This window comes from Phyllobates terribilis, unplaced genomic scaffold (assembly GCF_046119375.1).
Source record: "Phyllobates terribilis strain yellow unplaced genomic scaffold, ASM4611937v1 Scaffold_2__4_contigs__length_985480577, whole genome shotgun sequence".
Classification (NCBI taxonomy): domain Eukaryota; kingdom Metazoa; phylum Chordata; class Amphibia; order Anura; family Dendrobatidae; genus Phyllobates; species Phyllobates terribilis.
This window is the reverse complement of record NW_027362762.1, coordinates 240,064,035-240,088,195: the sequence shown is the minus strand read 5'-3', so window position 1 is coordinate 240,088,195 and position 24,161 is coordinate 240,064,035. Positions and strand designations below refer to the sequence as shown.

Here is a 24,161-nt window from a genome sequence, read left to right as displayed (position 1 = left end):
TTCAAGATTGTTGGAAGACCATTTCCGGTGACTACCTCTTGAAGCTGATCAAGAGAATGCCAAGAGTGTGTAAAGCAGTCATCAAAGCAAAAGGTGGCTACTTTGAAGAACCTAGAATATAAGACATATTTTCAGTTGTTTCACACTTTTTAGTAAAGTATATAATTCCACATGTGTTAATTCATAGTTTTGATGCCTTCAGTGTGAATGTACAATTTTCATATGAAAATATAGAAAAATCTTTAAATGAGAAGGTGTGTCCAAACTTTTGGTCTGTACTGTATATATATATACACACTGCTCAAAAAAAAACAAAAAACACTCAAATAACACATCCTAGATCAGAATGAATGAAATATTCTCATTGAATACTTTGTTCTGTACAAAGTTGAATGTGCTGACAACAAAATCACACAAAAATCATCAATGGAAATCAAATTTATTAACCAACGGAGGCCTGGATTTGGAGTCACCCCCAAAATTAAAGTGGAAAAAACACACTACAGGCTGATTCAACTTTGATGTAATGTCCTTAAAATAAGTCAAAATGAGGCTCAGTATTGTGTGTGGCCTCCACGTGCCTGTATGACCTCCCTACAACGCCTGGGCATGCTCCTGATGAGGTTGCGGATGGTCTTCTGTAGGATCTCCTCGCAGACCAGGACTAAAGCATCCGCCAACTCCTGTACAGTCTGTGGTGCAACGTGATGTTGGTGGATGGAGCAAGACATGATGTCCCAGATGTGCTCAATCGGATTCAGGTCTGGGGAACGGGCGGGCCAGTCCATAGCTTCAATGCCTTCATCTGGTCTTGCAGGAACTGCTGACACACTCCAGCCACATGAGGTCTGGCATTGTCCTGCATTAGGAGGAACCTATATATATATATATATATATATATATATATATATATATATATATATATACATACATATATACATACATATACATACACATACTCTGGTGCAGCGGCATTGCTGTAATGATCCAGTATGTGTGTTTATGCTATTTCCTCCCCCTCAGGTGACTGGTCACATGACTGTGACATCACACAGGTCCTTTTGCACACAGAAGGTCTGAACACATGACTGTGACATCAGCTCAGGTCCTGTGTGTGTGTACTGGATGGATATAAAAACCCTGGTAGTTTTAAGACAGGGGTGTGAAAGGCATGAGGCCTATTCCCGTGTGGACACCGTGAGAGTGAGAGGCCTGGTGGACTCCTGGAAGGTGAAGCCTGGATCCCTTTGGTATAAGCGATGCCAGTAAGCCTTGGAGGGCCAGAGGCTTACTAAAATAAGCGTCCTGGAAGGCAGAGCCTGGATCTGTGTGTGTGAGAGATGCCAGTGGCCTTGGACAGGATAAGGGCTGGAGACCACGTTTGGAGAGCCTTAGAGCCACAGGGGTGGCGGGACAAAGCGGGCTGAAGCAGCTACAACCCCTCAAAGGTAAAACACTGCTTGATGTGGACATTGATGTGGACATTAATATAAGTGCCTTTGCTGAGGGATGTAACTGGAGCCAAGAGGGCCTGTCTGCTATTTAAAGGGCTCCTGGATGTTATGTGTGTAATATGCCGGTGAGCCACTAAGATGGACTGTGTGACAAGCAGTTTATGATAATAAAATAAACTGCTGAACTGTGAAATATTGAGAAACATGGCTGGTGTGCGTCAATTGACCCGGCGCAGCGAGTATCCCCCAGGATAATGACTAGCCCTGCCTTACAATACATACATACACGCACTCACACACATACGGCAGTTTAGGGCATTGTTTCCGGATTTGAGCAATGCTTTGGCTAGTATCCGTATTCCTCAGCCGCTTTCTCCAGATAGGAATGTGCAGCCTTTTTTATCCATTTCTTAATTAAAACCAGTAACTATCAGCTCAGTAACATTTGTGGCATGAAAAAACACTTAAAAAAGCTGTTAGTTTTAGGGTACGGGGGGTTAATGTCATGCGCAGCGGTGCTTAAAGAAAACATTACCCTGAAGTATACAGATATATATCTATTCCATTTGTCTAGATTAAGCGACACATGAAAGCTTCCAGCAAATATACGTAACATATATATTCCAGGTATTGTACATATATAACTCTGTGAGTGAAGAGTGAGATATATTCATCAGTTTTGACATTTTCCTTGCCTCACAGCTCGCAGTTTATGTGGTTATTAAGCTGTAAAAGAGGTTTGCATTTCATTAAGAAGGCATAAAAATCTATCAGCCAGAATATTTCCCACACAGCCATGAGTGTCAATAATAGTTTAGGGACAAAACTCCTACAAATTGACTGGCAAAACTAATCTCACAGGGAACACAGCCAGACAGTATTTAACATTTAGCTAAACTAGATGCTGGAATTTGACCGTTAGCAGCGGTAATTATATTCTCTGGACATGGTGTATATTCAGGCACTAATAATGTGCTTGAAGAAAAACTATTTGCCAACTCATTTCTGTCACCGCTGTAGTCAGCATGACTTTACTTTCCTCCCACAACTATTGGGAGAACTTTTCTTTCTCAAAAAATAAAATGAAAATATGGCAGCATTTCCATTTAGATTTAATAAAGTGAGATTAACAACATCCTAAAGAGTCTCGAAAATCTCAACTCCTCAGATATAAATCATAAATCCAAAACACACAGATTACTGTAAAACTGCTTAATCTTTAAAGCTTTCATTCCTCCTTTTATCTCCCCACCATGATCACGCACCAGTTTAGGGATAGAATCACCTCTGTTCATCACTAGCACTGGGTAATTCTCTATGAGACAAGCTCATAACTGCCTGGACCCTCCAATTGTATAGATACGACATGCGAACTAATATGAAATTACTCAGTACGAGTAGGGGGAAGCAGATTGTGTAGCACTGTAAAATGTGAAACTATTTCCAGGCTATTTTATTCATTCCTCAGTAGGAAATAGTTAAAGAGTGCCAATAGTTCTGCATTATAAACAAATGATTAAAGAAGATTAAACATTTCCTGGAAATAAAAAGAGACTAAAATGAAACTTCTCTCACATATAATTAACTAGAAAAAAAATCCTGTTAAATTTAGTGATAATAGCTGTGGCCCTTTTGGGAAGGAAGACTGGAGTAGACTGAAGTCAGGCTCTTTACTGTCTCATTATTTTGACAGCTGTGTGAGACTTCCTGCTTCTGAACTAGGAAGCAAAGCTGCTAGGGGGAAGGCTAAGTGAGGAGCGTGAGAAGTCAGGAGAGATCAGCGCGGTTATTTTACTTCATGTTGGACGTAGTTATGTAAAAAGAACTGTAAGATGGTTCACTGCAACAACAAAAGTAAATCCTATCACAATCATCTTCTTAGCATGGTGGGCTGTCTGTATGTGTGAAATGTAATAAGAGACTCAAATGAACCTTTTTACAAGCAGCTATGAATTCTCCAAGAAGAATAACACTTTAGAAGCAGTTGTATCTTTTATAAACCAGGCTGCAATGCAAAATACACAAGGATTTATTACATGTCTGATATAGAACATTATTGTGTATGTAGTAAAGTTCTTAGATGGAAGTAAAGGAAAGATTTGCTAGATTTGTGTTTTGTTAATTCGTAAAATGGACAACTTTATAAGCTAATCTTTAGGAGTGACAGATGTAGGAGATCACTCACTGAGCTCTTTAATTTTATACTTTTACAGAGTTCACCAATGTTCTAAATAATCCAACTTATAGCATTATAAATATAATGGTCTTCTAAAGAGAAATGTATCAAGTCTAAATCAAACAGCAATTTGCTTAATTAGGATGCATGCTGAGTGTTACTAAAAAAGAAGAATAGAAACAAGGACCCTACCAGCTGGAAATACATAGAACTAATTAGTTAATTCTATATCTTCTATCACAACACTTTATTGGTAAAGTTTCTCAGCAGGAGCAATCAAAGTTACCTACAGAACAAAATGTACTGACCTTCATGATGGTGCACTTTGTTTACACGCACTATATTATCTGTACTCTCAGGGAATATATAGCACTGCAATTAACTTCAGAAGTCATAGGAAACAAACAACTGTACAGAGAGTCCACATCCTCTGCTTGTATGTAATAAAGATGTACGACTAGATAAAAATAAGATCTTAAAGGAAAACTATATCTTAACGTGGAAGACCTGAAAGGAAGGTAACTCTCAGCACAACCGTCCCAATAAAATCCAATCTTTTATTGTAGACGTAGTTAAAACATATTTAAAAAGGGAAAGAAACCTCATGACCTCTTCTGACGTTGGTCATTCCAGAATTTATTTAAATGATCATTGTCTTTTCACCAAAGTACAAGAAAATACAAGAAGCTATGTATGGTAATAAGTCTATTTAATATGTGACAGATTATTTTTCTAGTTACGCACTATTTCCTCCATCATTATACAGAAAAACAGCTAAAATTAATCTCGCTCACCACAAGACAGACTGACAGCTCACTAAGGGATCAAATTACTGCTGAATTCTATGGAGACAATGAAATGACAAAAGAAGGAAAGAGAAAGAAACACAGACTGTGCAGCTGCTTTCTAGTAAGTGTTTATCTCACCACACAGCTGGACTCACAAACACATTGCTCCATGCTGCATGTCTCTGTGTATTTTGTAAGGGAGACATCATAGCAGCTAGTCTCCTCCCACTAGCTCAGGGAGAACTGAAAATTACAGAAGGCACATGCAGATGGGAAATATGGTGAAAAATGCAGAGTACAGGTTATACAGAAAAAGGGTCATTCCTGTCCCCTGAAATCTCAGGTAGGGTAATTTAATGTGTGCAAAAGCTACATTCACAAATTAGATTTTACCAGTTAGAGCAAATTATTAAAATGTATTTCTTGTAGAATTAATTTTAAACCTTATGATGGAAAAGTGAATCTTAAAAAAAAAAAAAAAAAAAATGTCCGTCACTGAGATTCTCCAGACTGAGAATCATCCATATTCGATTCACGAAACTTAGATTTTTAATAAATCATCAAATATTCAATATCTCTCCTGCATCGAGTAAAACAGAATTATTTAATGCAAGCCACATGGTAACTTGAGGAAGAGATTCAAAGTATTGTATTTGTCCAAGCAGTCGGCTTAAATCAGGTGTGAACAATTTTTTTTAATGGTCGTAAAAATACATTAACAGCTTTAAATATTTAGTGTTACAAATATAAGATCAGAAGTCTAAAAAAGCTGAACCAAAAATAACCTATGTATAAAATGTAAAATAAATGTGCATCATACCTTCTAGTGAAAAAGTTCCCATTTTGGACTCAAGAAAGTCAAACAGTGTACTAGGAGCAGAAGGTCTAGCATTTGATAGCTCATCGTCCGCCTCTGCACGTGTTCTTCCGCGACCTTTTCCTTTACCTGCCCGTAACACAAAGGATATATTAAATATCTCACAGTGTTCAGCTGTATTTTGATTTTCTTTCAGGATCATTACCTAAAAAATTATAAACATTCAATATCACCTCCTTTCGCCCCATTTAAAATAAAACAATTAAAAAACAAAAAAATCAAAAAACACACATATTTGGTATTGCCACGTTCAGAATCTCCCGATCTATCAATATGAAAAAAAAGAATTAATTTTGATCGGTAAACGGCGTGGCGATTTTTTGGTTGCCACAACACTGCAATAACGGGCAATACAAACATTGTATCTACAGCAAAATGGTATCAATAAAAGGTCAGCTCGACACGCAAAAAATAAGCCCTCACCCAGCCCTAGATCCCAAAAAATGGAGACACTAAGAGTCTCGGAAAATGGCACCTTTATTTTATTTTTATTTTTTTCTACAAACTTTGGATTTTTTTTTCACCACCTAAATAGAAAAGTACCTTCGCATATTTGGTATCTACGAACTCATGATGACCTGGAGAATCATAATGGCAGGTCAGTTTTAGCCTTTAGTGAACATAGTAAAAAAAAAAAAAAAACTATTGTGGTATTGTACTTTTTTTGCAATTTCTCCGCACTTGGAATTTTTTTCCCATTTTCCAGTACACAATATGGTAAAACCATGGTGTCGTTCAAAAGTACAACTCGTCCCACAAAAAACAAGCCCTCACATGGCCATATTGACCGAAAAAATACAAAAGTTATGGCTCTGGGAAGAAGAGGAGCAAAAAACGAAAACGCAAAAACCCAAGGTGGTGAAGGGATTGATGCTATCTACTAGTTGCACTGCTATTGTACATATAGTTCTTGGTCCTTTCTCAGTGTATGCGGTTTTGCTATGAGAGCGTGTAGCACCTAAGGATTGTATGTTATTTGTGCCTGTCTGTGTGCCATATTTATATAGTAAAGGTCATAATCACAGCTGCAGAACTATAAAAATACAATTATTTTTACACATATACAGAGTAAAACAATATTCTATATTGGCATTATTTTGGACATTAATTGAATGTTTTTTCTTCTATCATAGTTTGATTCCTAATATAAAAAGTTGCAATGCGACTGTAGTTGGCAAGGATTAATAGGTATGAAGCCATGGCAGGCCTAAAAGCTTTTATTAAATCATCAACTGTTATAGAAAGAAATAAGCACCCTAAAATCGTGTCTCGGCATTACTGATGGGGTGACAGAGGGAGCTCCGATCCCAATATTTAATTACCAAGAAGCTGTGGCTGCATCTAGGGAGTCAGACTCCTGGGGTGTGATTTCTCTCCGATCCCAGCAGTTGCAGTGGGATGTCAGCTGTATATACTGCCAACTTCTAAGGTTAAAGGGATATATAAACATCATACCTCTAATCAAGATTTTAGTCATTTAGTCGGCAGAAAAAAAAATTCTTATGTAACTGACGGGATTTTGGTGCACCATTACGCCCCTCAGACTGGGTAATCACAGATGAGGAGACATTTGTGGATAGTCTGTGCTGCTGGCATACCAATAAGTCCAAGTCCAGATAGGAGGTATTAGCGGTTTCTCTTGATTCAGTCGATGTGTTTCGTATTTTTGTCCTGATGAAGTCTGTAGTACTTTGAAATGAGTCTACTGAATAAAGAAAAAACGCTACTACCTCCTGCCTGGTTGGATCTATTATATTGGTATACCAGCAGTGCAGATTATCCACAAATTTCTCCTCACCATGTCATGATTGACAGAACTCAATCAGCAGCTCAATATGGACCAGAGCTAACATAGTGTCATTGCGGGCTCCCATCGCTGGCTGCTGCGTACAATCTGCAGACTGAAGCCAGTGTTGAGAGTTGGCACTGGAACTTTGTTAGCATGGCTGCAATGTCCATGCAGTGCCGCTGATCGAGTTAAGCAAAGAGCTGGCAATTAAGATATAGCAAAGCGCTGGCAATTAAGATATAACAAAGTGCTTGTTAAGTTTGCAAACTGAAGGGGCGTAATGATGAACCGAGTCTTGGACCACACCAAAGCCCTCTCATTTGCATAGGAATTTTTTTTTACAGGTATTCAAGGGGTAATATTTCTCTTTGTGGAGAGTGACATGTTAAGCATGTCAAGTGAGGAGACTTTACAAGAGACTAGAACTCTAGTGCCACCTACAGGAAGTAGCAATCTAAAAGTCAATATCGACTCTTTAACGAGCCTTATCACATGACTTAGGATATAAGACAGAACCAGAAACTCAATTTGCAGACACTGAGTTTTGGGGTACTACCCCTCATCAGTGCAAAGTGTGCTTTCTGGTTTGGCTGGGTGAGAGGGGTCAGACCGTATCTAAGGGGTAACATTTCTCCTTGTGGAGAGTGACATGTTAAGCATGTTGTGGTGAGGAGACTTTTAAAGCCACAATGCTCCTCTGGGAAATATTTTTTTTTCAGCAAAGTAAACCACTAAAATCTATGGACTGCAGTCCCCAGCATACATGTAGATGTGGTTTAATTAGCTTTCTGGGGTGTCAGTCTCCCTTTAAAAACAGTAGAAATGTACTCTTCAGATTTCATACTGAAATTTTACCTTCAAACCCAAAAAATATTTTACAGCTCTTTGGAATATCCTGCAACTATATAAAGATAATAACAAATCCAGTATTACAATTGATTAACAAGGAAAAAAAAAATACCCGTTCAAGTGTTTATTCCTTCTTCACAGTCATATCAAGGATAATGCAAGTAAGCTGGAAACGTAAAATGTACTCTAAAGCTTTATAATTTCAGCTGCCAAAGTAAAAAAAAAGTGTTTTATTTAACTCTGACTTTTCTTACAGAGGTTGGCAGTTATTCTAAATAACTAAAGTATTTGGTAACGTTCAGCTTTAGGCTTCTGCTATATGGAACGCCTGCATATCACAATTTTTCCTACACAGTTATTACAGCGTGTTTTACAATTTAAAAACTAATGTATTGTGTTGGTCCAGCCAGTAGATGAATGTGTCTATTACTGCAGAGAAAACAATGGGAAAGCATGGAAAGGCAAAGCATCCTACGTGTGCTCTGTAAGGAGAGTATGTGGACTCCAGATTCATCATAGCATCATTACAGTTTTGGGAGGTCCAGATTACACAGTCAAACACAATTTTAATTTTTCTCAAGTAAATATTTTTGTCTTTTGATTATTATCCTGCTCAGAAGCACTTAAAGGGAAGCTGTCACCAGAAAAAAAGGTTACTAACCTGCAGATATGGGGTTAATCTGCAGGTTAATAGAGTTATAATGCTGCCCGGCACCTACACATAGCCCAGAGTTCCCATTTCAGTCATGGGTGCGGCAGCAGTTCAGTCACTGCTCTAACAAAAGAGTACATTCCATGCCAACAAGAAAGAAGGTTTCTCACCAACAGGACTGGGGATTCTTTACTGTAAGAGCAATAATAACATCAAATCCTCTGTTGGCATTGAGAATTTGCTAAAAGAGTTCAAAAGGGCGCTTAAAGGTCTTTATTGTAATGTAATTATTACTAAATTACTAGAGATGGGTCATAGTCTCGTCACTTGTTCTGATTGCTGTATTTGGACATGGGAAGAATTTTTCTAAAATTTTTCTCCTCAAAAGTTTTTTTTGCTTTTGCTGGACTAATTTCTGCAACTAAATAGGCTTAAGGTGAATATGTAAACAGGTTTTTGTTACCCTATTTGAGAACAGCATAATGTAGGAGCAGAGACCCTGATTCCAGTGATTTGTCAATTACTGGTCTGCTTAGTGAAAACCAACAAGTGGGACATAAGGGGTCACTACATGAGTGAGTAAAGTCACTAGAGATTCGCCTCAACAATATCACATACAAAACAAAGAAAAAGGCAAAAACCTCAGAAAATATAAATACACTTTAATAAATACATATTAAAATAAAATATATATATAAGACAAGGTGTCTTGAAATTAAAATGGGACTGACAAACCCCAATAAAATAGAGTATGAATAAATACTACATTTTATTCTCAAGACAAAGGAGAGAACCATGACTGAAAGGTGAATGGGACAGTTAATGTTAAGGTTACAGTTGTGCTCAAAAGTTTACATACCCCTGCAGAATTTTTCCTTTCTTGGACTTATTTCAGAAAATTTGAATGATAACATAAAAAACTTTTTCTCCACTCATGGCTATTGGTTGGGTGAAGCCATTTATTGTCAAACTTCTATGTTTTCTCTTTTTAAATCTTAATGACAATCAAAAACATCCAAATAACCCTGATCAAAAGTTCACATACCCTGGTGATTTTGGCCTGATAACATGCACAGAATTTGACACAAATGGGTTTGAATGGCTACTAAAGCTAACATCCTCACCTGTGACCTGTTTGCTTGTAATCAGTGTGTACGTATAAAAGCTGAGTGAGTTTCTGGGACCCAGACAGACTCTTGCATCTGTCATCCAGCCACTGACGTTTCTGGATTGTGAGTCATGGGGAAAGCAAAACAATTGTCAACGTATGGAAATTCAGGGGCTCTGTAAAAACCACGGTCAGGTAGACGAAAAAAATTTGGAGGCAAATTTGCACTCATCAGCCCGGAAGCTGCGCATGGGACGTACTTGGACATTCCAACATGAGAACGATCCAAAACACAAGGCCAAGTCGACCAGTCATTGGCTACAGCAGAACAAAGTGAAGGTTCTGGAGTGGCCATCTCAGTCTCCTGACCGCAATATCATTGAGCCACTCTGGGGAGATCTCAAGCGCGCAGTTCATGCTAGACAGCCCAGTAATTTACAGGAACTGGAGGCTTTTTTTGGTCAAGAAGAATGAGCAGCTTTACCATCTGAGAAAATAAAGAACCTCATCCACAACTACTACAAAAGACTTCAAGCTGTCATTGATGTTAGAGGGGGCAATATACGGTATTAAGAACTAGGGTAGGTGAACTTTTGATCAGGGTCATTTGGATGTTTTTGGTTGCCATTAAGATTTAAATAGAGAAAACACAGTAGTTTGACAATAAATGGCTTCACCCAACCAATAACCATGAGTGGAGAAAAAGGTTTTTTGTTCTCATTCATATTCTCTGAAACAAGGCAAAGAAAGGAAAAATTCTGCCGGGGTATATAAACTTTTGAGCACAACTGTAAGTCCCGGTGCACAATAGTCAGATTAGGTCATGACATGGGTAAAAAATGTACATATATCCACAGTGTATTGAGTAAAAATGGAGTATCTAGTGCAGGTGCAATAAACCACACCGTACCATACACCTTTCAATCAAGGTCCTCTCCTTCGTTTTGAGCATAAGATTTACTCTTTATACATACTCCATATTTATTGATATTTGTGAGTCCCCTTTTAATTTCAAGTGACCTTGTCTTATATGTATTTTATTTTAATATGTATTTAATAAAATATTTTTATATTTTACTTGCAACTTATAAATGATGACTCTAGTCTTCAAATATGACTACAAATGAATAAAAAAGCCATGTAATTTATGTTAGAATGCGCATTGTGTTAGTTGAGGAAAAGCAATGACAATATAACTGAAAGCTAGAGACCAAGATACATGAACAGATAAAGCTCCAACTTCTAGACATCAGCCATTCATTCGGATACATGATATATACCTCGGGGTGGGGGCCCTTGGACAGGCTTTGGTTTGCTGCCAGCAAGGAGGAAATTTAGAGCTGCCTCCAAGTTGTTGCTGAAGTCCATGAGTGCCTGCCTGGCTGCTTCTTTGCTGAAGCCCATCTCTGTGATGTGTCTCAGGGCCTTTTCATCAACCTTTATTAAAATGAAAATTCATGAGGAACATCAAGAACAAGCTAGGAAACATTTTCTTCAATAATGTAAACCTGCATTACCCTGGTGATTTCCCAAAGCATTTAAATAAAGCAATCCAAAGAATCAAAACACAAAATCCCCCAAAACAAGATAGTTTATTTAATATGATGATTCTCTGATAAAATAGAAAGGCTTTGAAAGAAACAGCAAAAGGAGTATTCAAATAACGTACGTGGAACATCTGCAGAAAAATGTAGTCTTTTTATTAAAAACATGAAATGACATAAAAAAAACACAGTGCAGGGCTTAAAGAAAGATAGAAAGATTTACTGTCGCTCTAACAATTTGCACATTAAAGAGGAGATGTTATATTGATCTTTCAGTCTTCAGCGCTGAGTTTTTTTCTCGCACTATTTAGTTGGTTAGGACTAGAGCAATTTTCAAATGCAATTATATTACTGAGTGACAAATCATATCTCCCATCGTAAAAAGCTACTGGGATCAAATGGCTAAAAACAAACAAAAAAAAAAAGTAGATAATTAGAATAGAAAATCTATGCCAGAAATATACAGGCTAAGCAAGACATGGTGCTTTGTTAGCATGTCCAATCGAACCATTATCACCATTGTCATGGCGCTTACAATTCAGCCACAGTTCTCAAAAATAATGTGTCGCTCCTGAGGTACTAATCAATATGGTTATGTTTCACTTACTGTAACAAAATAATTGCCATATAAGCTAGCACACATCACATCATTATTACTGTGCAGCTTATAAAGATAGCTTATTATTTAAAGGGGTTGTCTGAAAAATAATTTGTATGACAGGTCTATGGCACACGTCACAAAACCTTCTCATTAGACATCTAGCGTCTAAGAACTTCACTGACCTGAAAAACTGAACTGTCCTGTGCAGGTATCTATTTGTTATAAAGGGCTCGTGCATTTCCTCGAAGATTCATTAGCATTCTGCATTACAGTAGTTGTCCAGGCATAGGTATTTAATGACCAATAAACAAAATAGCAGATTAGTGGGGTCCTTACAGCTGGCGACCCAAACGATTAGCTGATTTTTGCGCCGTAACTAGATAGATGAAAATACTTTGAATGATGAACAATTTATAGTGTGGTGGCTGTTGCCGATTACTGCAGCAGAGCTTCTGTTCTTTTAAATAGTAAGTGCTCAACAGCCCCCTTTAAAGTGTTTACATCCAGCTGCCGCTGGAGTAAAAATCATCGATTGTTGTCGGCGTCAGCAGTCGAACCTACACCAATCTGCCATCAATAACCTATAGTGTTGAAGGGTCATTATATAGCTATGCCCAGATAACCACTTTAGCAAAGAAGGAACTACATGCAACAATATACCACCACTTTGTAATATTTGGATCCTATAATCAAGGAGAAAGTGACTGTGCCACTTAACTTAAGGGGCTGTTCCCATCTGGGACATTTATAGCAGTGTGCTAGGATTTTCGATAGATGTCTGACAGATTTAAAGGGGTATTCCCATCTCCAAGATCCTACCCCAATATGTAGTAGGAGTAATAATAATAATATTAGCAAATACCTCCAATTAGAAATGTAGTATAGTTTTTCTGATTCGCTATGGCTCTTTCCTCATGTGCAGGCATTGCAGGACCTTAGGAATCCATGGTTACGAACACGGATATAGAGACAGTTAGTTGGCTAGATGCTAGTGGTCATAACCATGGATATCTAAGGTCCTGCAATGCCTGCACAGGAAAGAGACAAAGCGAATCAGAAAAACTATACTACATTACTAATTATAGGTATTTGCCAATATTGTTAATATTATACCTACTACATATTGGGACATGATCTTGGAGATGGGAATACCCCTTTAAGTCCCAGCTTGTTCAGCATTTTCAGAGCTTCTACAGAGAAAAATATAGAAAGTTGCACATGTACGACCACCTTTCCATTCCTGACTTAGCCCTGCTTTCTAAACTGATGAGGGTTTCAATTTAGGACCTGTATTTACTTAAAATGCATGGCATTGATAGGTCTTAAATTTTCCAAATGGGACCACCACTTTAAGCTGTAATATAGACACTTCATCAGGAAGCCAAAAGAATTGTGCTTGGGCGAAAGGAAAAAGCTTTTATTGAGTTCCATTGCTCTAATATTATACTGCCAGGTGGAGATCCTAGCAATCAGACACCAGCCAATTTCCTATTTATGGAATATACAAAAGATAGAGAATCACTGAAATGAATCACAAGCCACTTTGAAAAACATCCAACTAGCTGCATTTTTAAGAATGAGCTCAAAGAAAAAATGGAGATGAATTGAAATGAATTGCTCTGTGAGAACCTCTTGTAATCAAAAAGTTGACCCCAATAATGAGGAAAAATGCTAGATGTTCTCATTTCTCCTTCCGAACTTTATACTTCTAGAAAAATACATCTATGTTTTACTATCCATTGTTAGAGTGAAAATGCAAAATAAATTTCACTGTGCAAAAACAGTTACATGACAATACAGAGATCTAAGAACAAGATGTAGAATTAGAGGATGTCATTTACACTTATCAAAAAAAGAAAATCAAATGTATATGTGCGAAATTAGTTCAGCACATAAGTTGCGCATACACATACAGTAATGACCAGCTAAAAAAATACTATTAAAAATATATAAATTTCACAACATTCAGCAACAGAATATTCTATGATGAGTAAAGACAATACAAGGACGGTACTTCATAAACAGATCAGACTGCTCTACTTACTATCTATTGATTGAGAGACGGCCATATAAGAAAAAAACTAAAAATATCAACAAACTGACAAAGTCTAGAAACAAAAGAAACAAAGATGGACACACATAAGCTGAACCCTGGGAAATGTGGCATTATGAGGAACAAAAACTCCTTTTTATTAGCAAAGATGATGGAGGTGTCTAGAAGCAGAGTGTAGAAAAGCATAGGGACTAAAAGGCGCATTATAGCCAGTGATCTGTTTTTATTTATGGCTTTAAAATAGGTGGAATCTAGAGCAGAGAATTTGGCAGAAACATTAATAGCCAAGTCTTGTTCTGCTACGAAGCTAACTTTAACAATTAGGCTATGTTCACATTTGCGTTTTTGATAAGTTTTTTTTCTGCACCAAAACCTGCTCTCTTGGCAGTAAAAAAGCGGTGTCAAAAAAGCAGGTTTTCCCGAGATTTTCGCTGTGTTTCTTCAGCATTTTTACACTGTTTTTGTCAGGTACATTTGTCTATTGTACATGCTGATAAAATTTGGTGCTAAAAAAATAATAACCTGATTCAACTTCCTCAGGTTTTGGCACCAAAAACAAAGCAAAATCAGATACCTGCATTTTTTCAGTGTTTTTTTGCACTACGCAGTGGGTGAAAAAAGGCTGAAAGAAATGACCTGCTGCATTTGGCAAAAAACAAGGTGTTTGACAATATACGGATGACAAAAAATAAGCTGCATAAGATTTCTGAAATCTCATAGACTTTGCTGGTATTGTAAAATGCAGGTAAAGATTTGCATAAAAAAAAATAAATAAATACAACGTGTGAACATAGCCTTAAGGCCCCGTCGCACTTAGCGACGCTACAGCGATCCCGACAACGATACGACCTGTCAGGGATCGTTGCTGCGTCGCTATGTGATCGTTGGTGAGCTGTCAAACAGGCAGGCTCACCAGCGATCAGGGGAGCAGCGACATCGTGGAAATAATCTTTCCACGATGTCCTGCTCCTGGTTACCAGCTTGCTGAAGCAGGAGCAGGCTGGTAACCATGATAAACAGCGGGTTACTAGGGGCACACAGATTTCATGATGCCTTGCACACAGCCAAGGCACCCAGTGTCAAAAGCAGCAAAACAACCCCAAAACATCTTTGAACCTCCACTATATTTGACTGTATATATTTCTTTGTAGGCCTCATTCAGTTTTCGGCAAAACAGTAGAATGATGTGCTTTACCAAAAAGCTCCATCTGGTCTCATCTGTCCACAAGATGATTTCACAGAAGGATTTTGGCTTACTCACGTAAATTTTGGCAAACTGCAGCATAGATTTTTTATGTCTGTGTCAGCAGTGGGGTCCTCCTGTCATAGCATTTCACTTCATTCAAATGACGACAGATCATTTGCGCTGACACTAATGCACCATGAGCCTGCAGGACAGCTTGAATTTCTTTGGAAACTGATTGAGGCTGCTTATATACCATCCAAACTATCCTGCGTGGCAACCTTTCATCATTTTTTCTTTGCCGTCCACAGTCCAGGGAGATTAGCTTCCTCTTACCCGGATTCATTCCTCATCTGCCGTACACTGACTTTCATCACTACAGATAACCTTGATGAAGGCAAAAATTTGCAGAAACATTGGATTTGATCTGTTTACCTTTGTGTCAGCTGAGAATAAAATCTTCACTTTATGCATCATTCTATCCGATATTAGCGACAGAGCCATGGGCTGCAAACTTCTTGATTATGTTGCAAACCGTGTACAAAGGAAAATCAAGATCTCTGGAGATGGACTTGTAACCTTGAGATTGATATTTTTCAAAGATGTTGGTTCTCAACTCCCAAGACAGTCCTCCTCTCCTCTTTCTGTTCTCCATGCTTAGTGTGGTACACACAGACACAATTTAAAGACTAAGTCAACTTCTCCCCTTTTTATCGGATTTCAGATGTGATTTTCATATTTCCCACACCTGTTACTTGCCACAAGTGAGTCTGAATAAGCATCACATGCTTGAAACAAAGCTGTTACCCACAATTTTGGAAAGGAGCCAACAATTTTCTCCAGCCCATTTTGGAGGTTTTGTGTGAAATGATGGCCAATTTGCCTTATTTCTGTTATTTTACGTTGTTCTAATACACAAAACAAAACAAAACAAAACAAAACATGTGTAATTTCAATAATTTTCTGGGAGAAATACATCATTTTCTGGAACAATTTCAAGGGTACCAACATTTTCGGTCATGACTGTATATTAAACTTGTTTAATGAGAATATTGAATGAATATATTCCCTGCCCTGTCATATATGCTCATTTTCTCACATCCTTTGCTGTGTGTATCTCCTCTTCTGAGCCTTCACGGAGAACCTTGCTTTTCATATATTTTCCCTATTTACATTGGCTTATACTTGAAATTCAGTTTTTGACAATTCTATGTTTTTATTATATTTAATAAAATGTATATATATTTTATCTATTAATTGGACATTTTGACTTTATAGTTTTTGTACGTTAAAAAATATACACAATTGTGCATTTGTTCCATGGCACAAAAGCACATGCTCATTTTCATGTTTCTCACTATAGTATTCAGGAGACATGGGAAGTTGTCTATGACTACATACACTACTAGTGTATATGGTAATAGGAAAGAAAAGAGCTCATTAGGTTAGTAACGTTGTGAGATGTTAAAAAGAGAAAGGCTCATAAATTGCACGCTCACTCAACACTTATAGAAAGCAATGACATATCCAGCTACACGGGTAGAAGGATCCACCGCGCCTGTGCGTATATTGTGTAGGTATTCCAATGGATATAGGATGTACCAGCTGTGCTGCTAGTGTAGAATGATCCAAGGGACAAAGGACTATGCACTAAACCTTTGTGATGTATAAAACTACACATTCTGGCACTGAAAAAGTGCATTCGTCAGGCTATGAAAGCCTGAAGAAGGCACTGGTTCAATGCCGAAGAATGTAGCTTAATGCATAGACCTTTTTTGTCCCATAGATCACTCTGCATTAGCAGCGCAGCTGAAACATCCTATATCCATTGGAATTCCGACTACATATACTACTACTACACACACTACATGGACAAAAGTATTGGGACAACTCTAAATCAGTGAATTTGGGCTTTTCATTCAGTCTCATTACCACAGGTGTATAAAATCCAGCCCCTAGCTGTGTACTCTGCCTTTCCAACATTTGTGAAAGAATGGGTCATTGTAATGAGCTCATCCAGTTTGTCATTTACGAATATTTCTTACTTTGTGAATATTCCACAATCAACGGTGAGTGGTATTATTCAAAAGTGGAAATGTTTAGAAACAGACATTCTACAGTAAGTTCACCTGACATGACAGTTACACTCTAGGACACGTTTACACTGACGTATATTCTCTCATGCAAGAGAATCGGCCCGATTATGCTAATGAAACTCTGTCAGACTCGGATCCTAGTGTCATCTTAGTGTGATCCCATTTTCTCGTATGAGAACATCGCAGCACAGGTGCAGAGAAGACTTAATTTCTTCATCTTCTCCATTGTCTCTGTGTGTGTACCTCAGACTGCACTCCGATGACATTGCAGTGCATTCCGATGGTTCACATACACCTACAGACTTGAATGGGTGCACGTGATCTGAATACTGGAGCCACATGCAGCACGTTGCGATTGTTCTCTTGTGCTGAATCGGCATGAGAAAATAATCGCAGCTCCGCACTGCCCCATAGTGTAACAGTGGGCCGAGCACAATCCAAAAAAACATTAGATGGCACTCGTCCGTTCTATATACCAGTATGACCGTACCTTTAGGCCCCGACTCAGCAAAGCTTTTAAGCCCACAAAGTGGCATAAGAACTTTGAAGAGTCGCAACATTTTGGTGCAACTTGGAGTTGCGACGCCAACATAGCACCCCAGAGACAAGACTTTGGGGTGTCCAAAGGGTTGGCTTGTGTGTAACCCACTGTAGAGGCTGGAGCTGCAATGAATACCCTGACAAACCATATTTCAAGCAACTCAGTAAAATGTATGAGGTTACATTATCCACTAATCAGCTGCTATATCTTCTAATCTAAGAAGACCGGACAAATGCAGAGCTACAGTGCTTCTCACCATTATTGGCACCCCTTAATTTTTTCATTACAATATCTTCATAAATAAATGGAAATGTACTAAAGTTATATCCTCGTGATATTTTAATTCATTAGTGGTCCAAAGTAATACAACAATAAAACATTATTTTTCAACTTCTATATTGCAATTTCAAAGAAGAAACAGAATAAACAGCATGTGTAGCAAGCAATAAAGGCACCCCTAATTAATACTTGGTTGCACACCCTTTGGCATTGCTGACAGCCTCCAAACATTTCTTGTAGCCATCTATAAGCTTCTTGCACTTCTCAGCTGGAATTTTCTCCCACTCTTCCTTTGCAGTTTTTTCAAGCTCTTGAATGTTTGCAGGGTTCTTTTTTCCCAATGGCAGATTTCAGCCCATCCAAAGATTTTCAATGGGATTGAGGTCAGGACTCATTGCTGGCCATTTTAAAAAAACAGTCCATTTTTTCTTTTTCAACTATTTCTGTGTACTTTTGGATGTGTGCTTTGGGTCATTGTCTTGCTTGAGGACCAATATCTTCGACTCAAACCAAGTTTTCTTACACTGGGTAAGACATTTCGTTCTAAAATCTCTTGATAATTCTCTGATTTCATGATTCCTGTGATACGGTCAAGGCCTCTAGTATCAGATGCAGCAAAGCAACCGCACAGCATTATGGATCCTCCACCATGCTTAACTGTTGTAAGGTGTTTTTTTCCTTATAAGCTTCATTGTGCTGTATATAAACAAACTGTTGCTTTGCATTGCCAAAAAGCTCTATTTTTGTTTCATCTGTCCACAAAACATTTTCCCAGAAGGATTGTGGTTTGTCAAGGTACTCTTTGGCAAAGATCAGTTGTTACTTTTTATGTCTTTTCTTTAGCAATGGTTTCTTACTTGGCCTTTGCTCATAAAGCTCTGCTTGGTTTAGTGTGCAGCTTATGGTACTTGTTGAAACCATGACCCCAGACTGTTCCAGGGTGGCCTTCAGGTCTTTGGATGTTTGACGTGGTGTTTTTTTCCACCTTTTGCACCAATCTTTGAAGACATCTCTCGTCAATTTTCCTCTTTCCCCCACGTCCAGGAAGGTTCTTGACTGTTCCATGCTTGGCAAACTTCTTAATAAAATTCACAGTGTTGAAACTGGGATACCAAGATCTTTGGAGATGGCCTTATACCCTTTGGAAGTCTTGTGTTTGCTAATAATAGCAGTTCTGATGTCCTCAGACAGCTCCTTTGTGTGTTTAACACACGAAATGCGAGTAAGGGCTCTGCACTTTCTGCTTGCGCATTCCCTGGGGGAGGCTTCACTTGCCACATGGGTAAGGTTTCTTTTATTGAAATATTCGATGGTGGTTTTTTTTTTACATACTTTCATTGACACATGTGTGACATAGGACTGATTGTATAAATGTCAAGGTTCTACCTATCAGTCATAATATAATACCTTCTACACTTGCATGTGTTTTCCCTACCCCAGGGTTTTTGGTTGTTGCTATTTTGCCTGTCCTGGTTATTAGTAAGATTGAATCTTTTTAACTAGCATTTAATAAAAATTTATATTTTATACACACTCCCTTTGCTCCTCCTCTTTTCAAGTACTCATTTAGGAGTGTTCTAGATTTCTTTATATGCATGAATGATCTATGATGATCTAATTATTTGTACTTCATTATGCCTATGGGATTTGTCTTACTAAGTCCCAAAGTCGCAGCTGTTCTATCCCTGGCGGGCGGAGGGGAAGGGTGAGACTGAGTAATGTTGTACCATCTTGGGTATTTGCTGGAACTTTTCTATCTGTTTATTGTCCGCTTTATGGTTCAATAAAGTATTGCCACGCTGTTTTACCCTCACCCTGTGTTGTCTGAGTAGTGTTACCCCCACGTAAAACCCTGGGGTCTTCACAGGTGCCAATAACGATTAGCAAGACTGTATTATCCCTTTCTAGCCTGCACTGTAATAGAACATTGTTGAGAACAGGCCATTCCAGTGAACTGCAGGACTATTAAGGTGTAGCTATGCTACAGGCACAGAAGCTTTGTCGGCACCCTCTCTTGTATTTGCCAGCAAGCCATCCTGTTATAAAACATTGGAGATCCCTGATCCATGAAGTTTAAATGCCGCCAGGCCTAACAGAGAAATCCTGAGAGTTCTCGCTCACCAGCCCACATACTACAGACATACAAGATACTCTGATATGTAAATGTATACAGGCTAAAGGGGTAAATCCCCCAGTATGTGATTGGGAGGAGAAAAATTGACAGGCTCACTAAACTACATCATAGATAACTGAATGTGCTAAGACACTGCATCTTCCCCAAAATGCTAAGCTATACAATATGGCTTTTGCTGTAAAGGGGCTGTCTGGTGAGTAGAAAATTCTCCCGCTCCAGTCCCCAGCCGGTCTCCTACCTCCTGCTGCAGTGATGGCACCCTGGCATAGGGACATGTGACAGCTGCAGCCAAATTACTGGACAAAATTAAGAAACTATCATATCTCAATTGAGAAATACAGGTTATATGTAAATTCTTAGAGGGAACATTTGGAAAGCTTTTGCATTCAGCGTCTCTATAACAATAGTAAGCAGTTTATAAGAGTAGTGTAAACTGAACTACTACAGGGTTTCTAGATGAAATATAACCATTACCAAGGAAATGTATATGTCATTTAATCTGCACAAAAAGCCTGGCGCACAACACAACCCAATCATCAAACATTTGGCTACAAATTGTAGAATCACAGCTAGAAGCATACTACGTGACGACATCCCAAATATAATCATTTCTAGCTCATGACTGAATCTCAACAGCTTTGGACTTAATTTACTGGTATTAAACATGGCAGATTATATTATTTTAAACTTTTCGTTTTAAATGCAAATTAAGATGCATCTCCGCAGATACAAGAGCATTTTTAGACGGGTAAGAGGAGTAAGCCAAGTCATAACAATATATGTAACAAATGCTCGATGCAAACAGCTTCTCACTGCCAGTATAAGTGCCAAGAAATCTGCTCAATCCGTAAAAAGAAAGTTAGCAGAAAAATGTGCAATAATAAGGAACATAGAGGACAAGAGGATATCTTTGTTTTTTTAATTTATGTAATGCTCCGCTCAGTGATCAAACCTTACCAGCTCACGATACACTCCTTCTGATCTACCTTCACTTCTGATAATCTTCTCTTTCTGGAAGGCTTCCCTATTACGACTCCCTCCAGCAGCAGCGTTGAGATTGCTTCCAGCATTTCCGCCTCCTCCAAACGTCTTGGTCTGAAGATAAGAAAGGCTGCATTAGGGTAAACAACTCCTATTTAAACTCATCCGAAAGATTAAGCCATTATTCTGAGAGCAATAAATCCCCGGAAGATGCTTTTTATTGAACCGTACCTACTGATAAATAAAACGTTAATTTCCATAAAACGGAACAGTAATCTACTCATTGGCTATTTCGGTATTGTCAATGTTTCAGGCCGTAAAAAATCTGTTATATAATGTTCACGATTATGAGCTACTCTGAACTGAATCATAGCAATAAATGCAAATGGAAAACTATATAGCAGGATATAAAATAACACAAGCGTTAAACTGGGCAACTTCCAGAGGAGTTTTACACTGAATCCAAGTTTCTGCAGCCACAATCACAGCCGCCAGAAAAAGCTTGGTCTTCGATTTTGTCCAGCATTCTAATCATAATATTAATGTATGGATTATTAAGGTTTATTTATAGAAAACAAGATGTAGTTTTGGCTTCAAAATTTGCAGTATCAGCCAGAATACAACATAAACATAAAGCTCCAGGTTTATCAAGCGGTGCTTGCAGAAGGACAGCCAATACTCCGCTACCTAAGGTGATCATAGTATGGCTGCACTGGATGGGGTCTTACTACACATCAATACCAGGGAACATGAAGCTGACCTTTCACCACCTTGTACACACTGGATGAAAACAATTGAATATTTTTACTTTTATTTATTTTAAAAATGCAATTACAATTTAAAGAACCCCTTCCATGCCTTATTTTTAATCAAGAATCTATCAGCTCTCCTGACAGAGGTAAACACCTGTCACTTGAAAGTTTCTGTAACAATTCTGGAGTGCTCTGGAATTTTTCATTCCAAGTGGGATTTAAGGGGTAATATTTCTCCTGACATGCCTGGCATGCCAGTGTGAGAAGGCTTATAAGCCATGCAATGCTCCTCTGTGAAATTAAGTATGCAAATTGCCTCTTCAGAGCAGAAGAGGACTAGAACTCTCGTACCACCTATTGGAAGTAGCAATAGGTGGCCCTAGAGTTCTAGTCCTCTTACTTGAAGAAGCAATTTGCATTCCAAGTGACAACTGAATGTTACCAATTAGGGATGTGACCCTGCAGTCTGTCAATATCAGGCAGTGCCCGACACACCCTTTTGACAAAAGGAATAGCAACACCCAGTTATCAAATTGTTCAGAATTTTTAAGTAGCAATAACAGACGAACAGCAAAATATGAGGTTAGAGGATTATTCACCATTGGTACTTCGTTGGGAATAAACATTTTTTACTAAAACATAGATGACAAGAGAGGTGGTAAGTAGTCTTTAATTAAAAAATAAATATTTTTTTCTTCATATTTAAGCTGGAAATGACAGTGGATATTACATTTTCTTAATCATTTCATTTTGCTGACTTCATGTAGTACATATTGTGTTTTACCAAATGCATAGATCCATACATCATATCCAGAGTACAAGACTCCCAAGTAAGAGTGCGGGGGCAGCGGAGTTTCCACAGTGTGTGTGCAGTCTACTTGTATGTAGCAGCCACAGAGAGAAAAGTGCAGGAGCTGGGTCTACACAGCGCTCTGACTGTGACGGTAGCGCATTCTCCTTCACACATCTTACTATAGAGCAGAAAACACTATGTGCTCCGGAACTGCACTCTTATTCTGGCGGTATCATTACAGCCAGGCCATGTTCAGTATTTGACATCAGTATTTGTAAGCCAAAACCAGGAGTGGGTGAAAAATACAGAAGTGGTGACGTGCTTCTATTATATTGTTCCTCTGATTGTTCCATTCCTGGTTTTGGCTTATAAATACTGATGAAATACTGAGCATGTGAATGTGGGGTTGCAGGCGGCAGTCTGAGAGCGCTGTGCAGACCCAGCTCCTGCACTTCTCTCACTGTGGCGGCTATATAAAAACAGAGAAAGCTCACACTGTAGAGACTCCGCTGCCCCTGCACTGTCAGATGTGTACTAAAGATATGGTGTACGGATATATGCACTTGGAAAAGCACACTTTAGCATCTATTTTTTGCACGACCGCAGCCAACTGGGGTAATGAGCCCTTTTACATTACTTATCTAAACTACATTTACATCTTAAAAACAATAAAAAAGACAAATCTACTTTACTTTGTAAATTAAGGCATAGAAGGGTTTCTATGGCTTCTACATTTTTTTTTTAATTTAAGAGAAAATGGAATAACAAAAATTATATTTTTTATTTAATACTGTCTTTTTCATTGAAATCATTCATATAGAAAAATAATTGCAATACTTGACTTTGCACTCTGGCCACTGGAACAATAACGATAAGCAGACAATTCCAGTTTTCTGCAGGTCACTTGTCTTGTTTGCTGTGTAGCTAGCAGAGATTTGCTGAAAGCTCTACTGTACTGTTAGAGGGCTCGGTAATGCACAATAGCACATACTGTATGCATCCCCGTTCGGCTCATGGGTAGAGCAATACTTTACCATTCTGGGAGACTATAAAGGTAAGACCACACAGAGCGTCCAGGCCATGGCGAAAACCGTAGCGGACAGCACCTATTCTGCTGCAAAATTATGCAGTTCTTTAACAACCAATTTAAAAACCTGCATTGTGACCACAAAGCATCGGCTCTATGCGAATTCGCCCCGACAATGTTTTCTGACTAGACATTGATGCTCCTGTCATTATATTGTAGAGACTACAAACATTTTATAAACAACCCAATACATTCAGGACATTTTTTTAGGGTTTTCCTCTTCAGTGCCACTTGCAGGTCAATGAGTATTAGCCAAATACATATCAGCCATATTTTACTGAATAGCTTATGCAAAGTTTTGCAAACAAGGTCATTGTACATTTTCAGTCATAAAGTGGGAGTCCTGGAAGGCAAATATTCCTGCTGATTTGTGAAAACAGAACAGAAAGTGAATAAACAGATGAAGAATGACAGTATTTCTGTG

At 38.3% G+C, this 24,161-nt stretch overlaps 1 protein-coding gene across 1 annotated transcript in view; it reads right to left on the bottom strand.

Moving 5' to 3' along the window:
- TDRD3 (tudor domain containing 3) overlaps positions 1-24,161 on the bottom strand; it is a 407,068-nt gene that overhangs the window by 111,000 nt on the left and 271,907 nt on the right. Inside the window, exons 8-10 of the mRNA XM_073663947.1 lie at positions 21,082-21,219; positions 10,974-11,130; positions 5,239-5,364 (exon numbers count right to left, since the gene is read on the bottom strand). Coding sequence (XP_073520048.1) covers positions 5,239-5,364; positions 10,974-11,130; positions 21,082-21,219 — 421 coding nt within the window. The remainder of the gene's footprint in view (positions 1-5,238; positions 5,365-10,973; positions 11,131-21,081; positions 21,220-24,161) is intronic.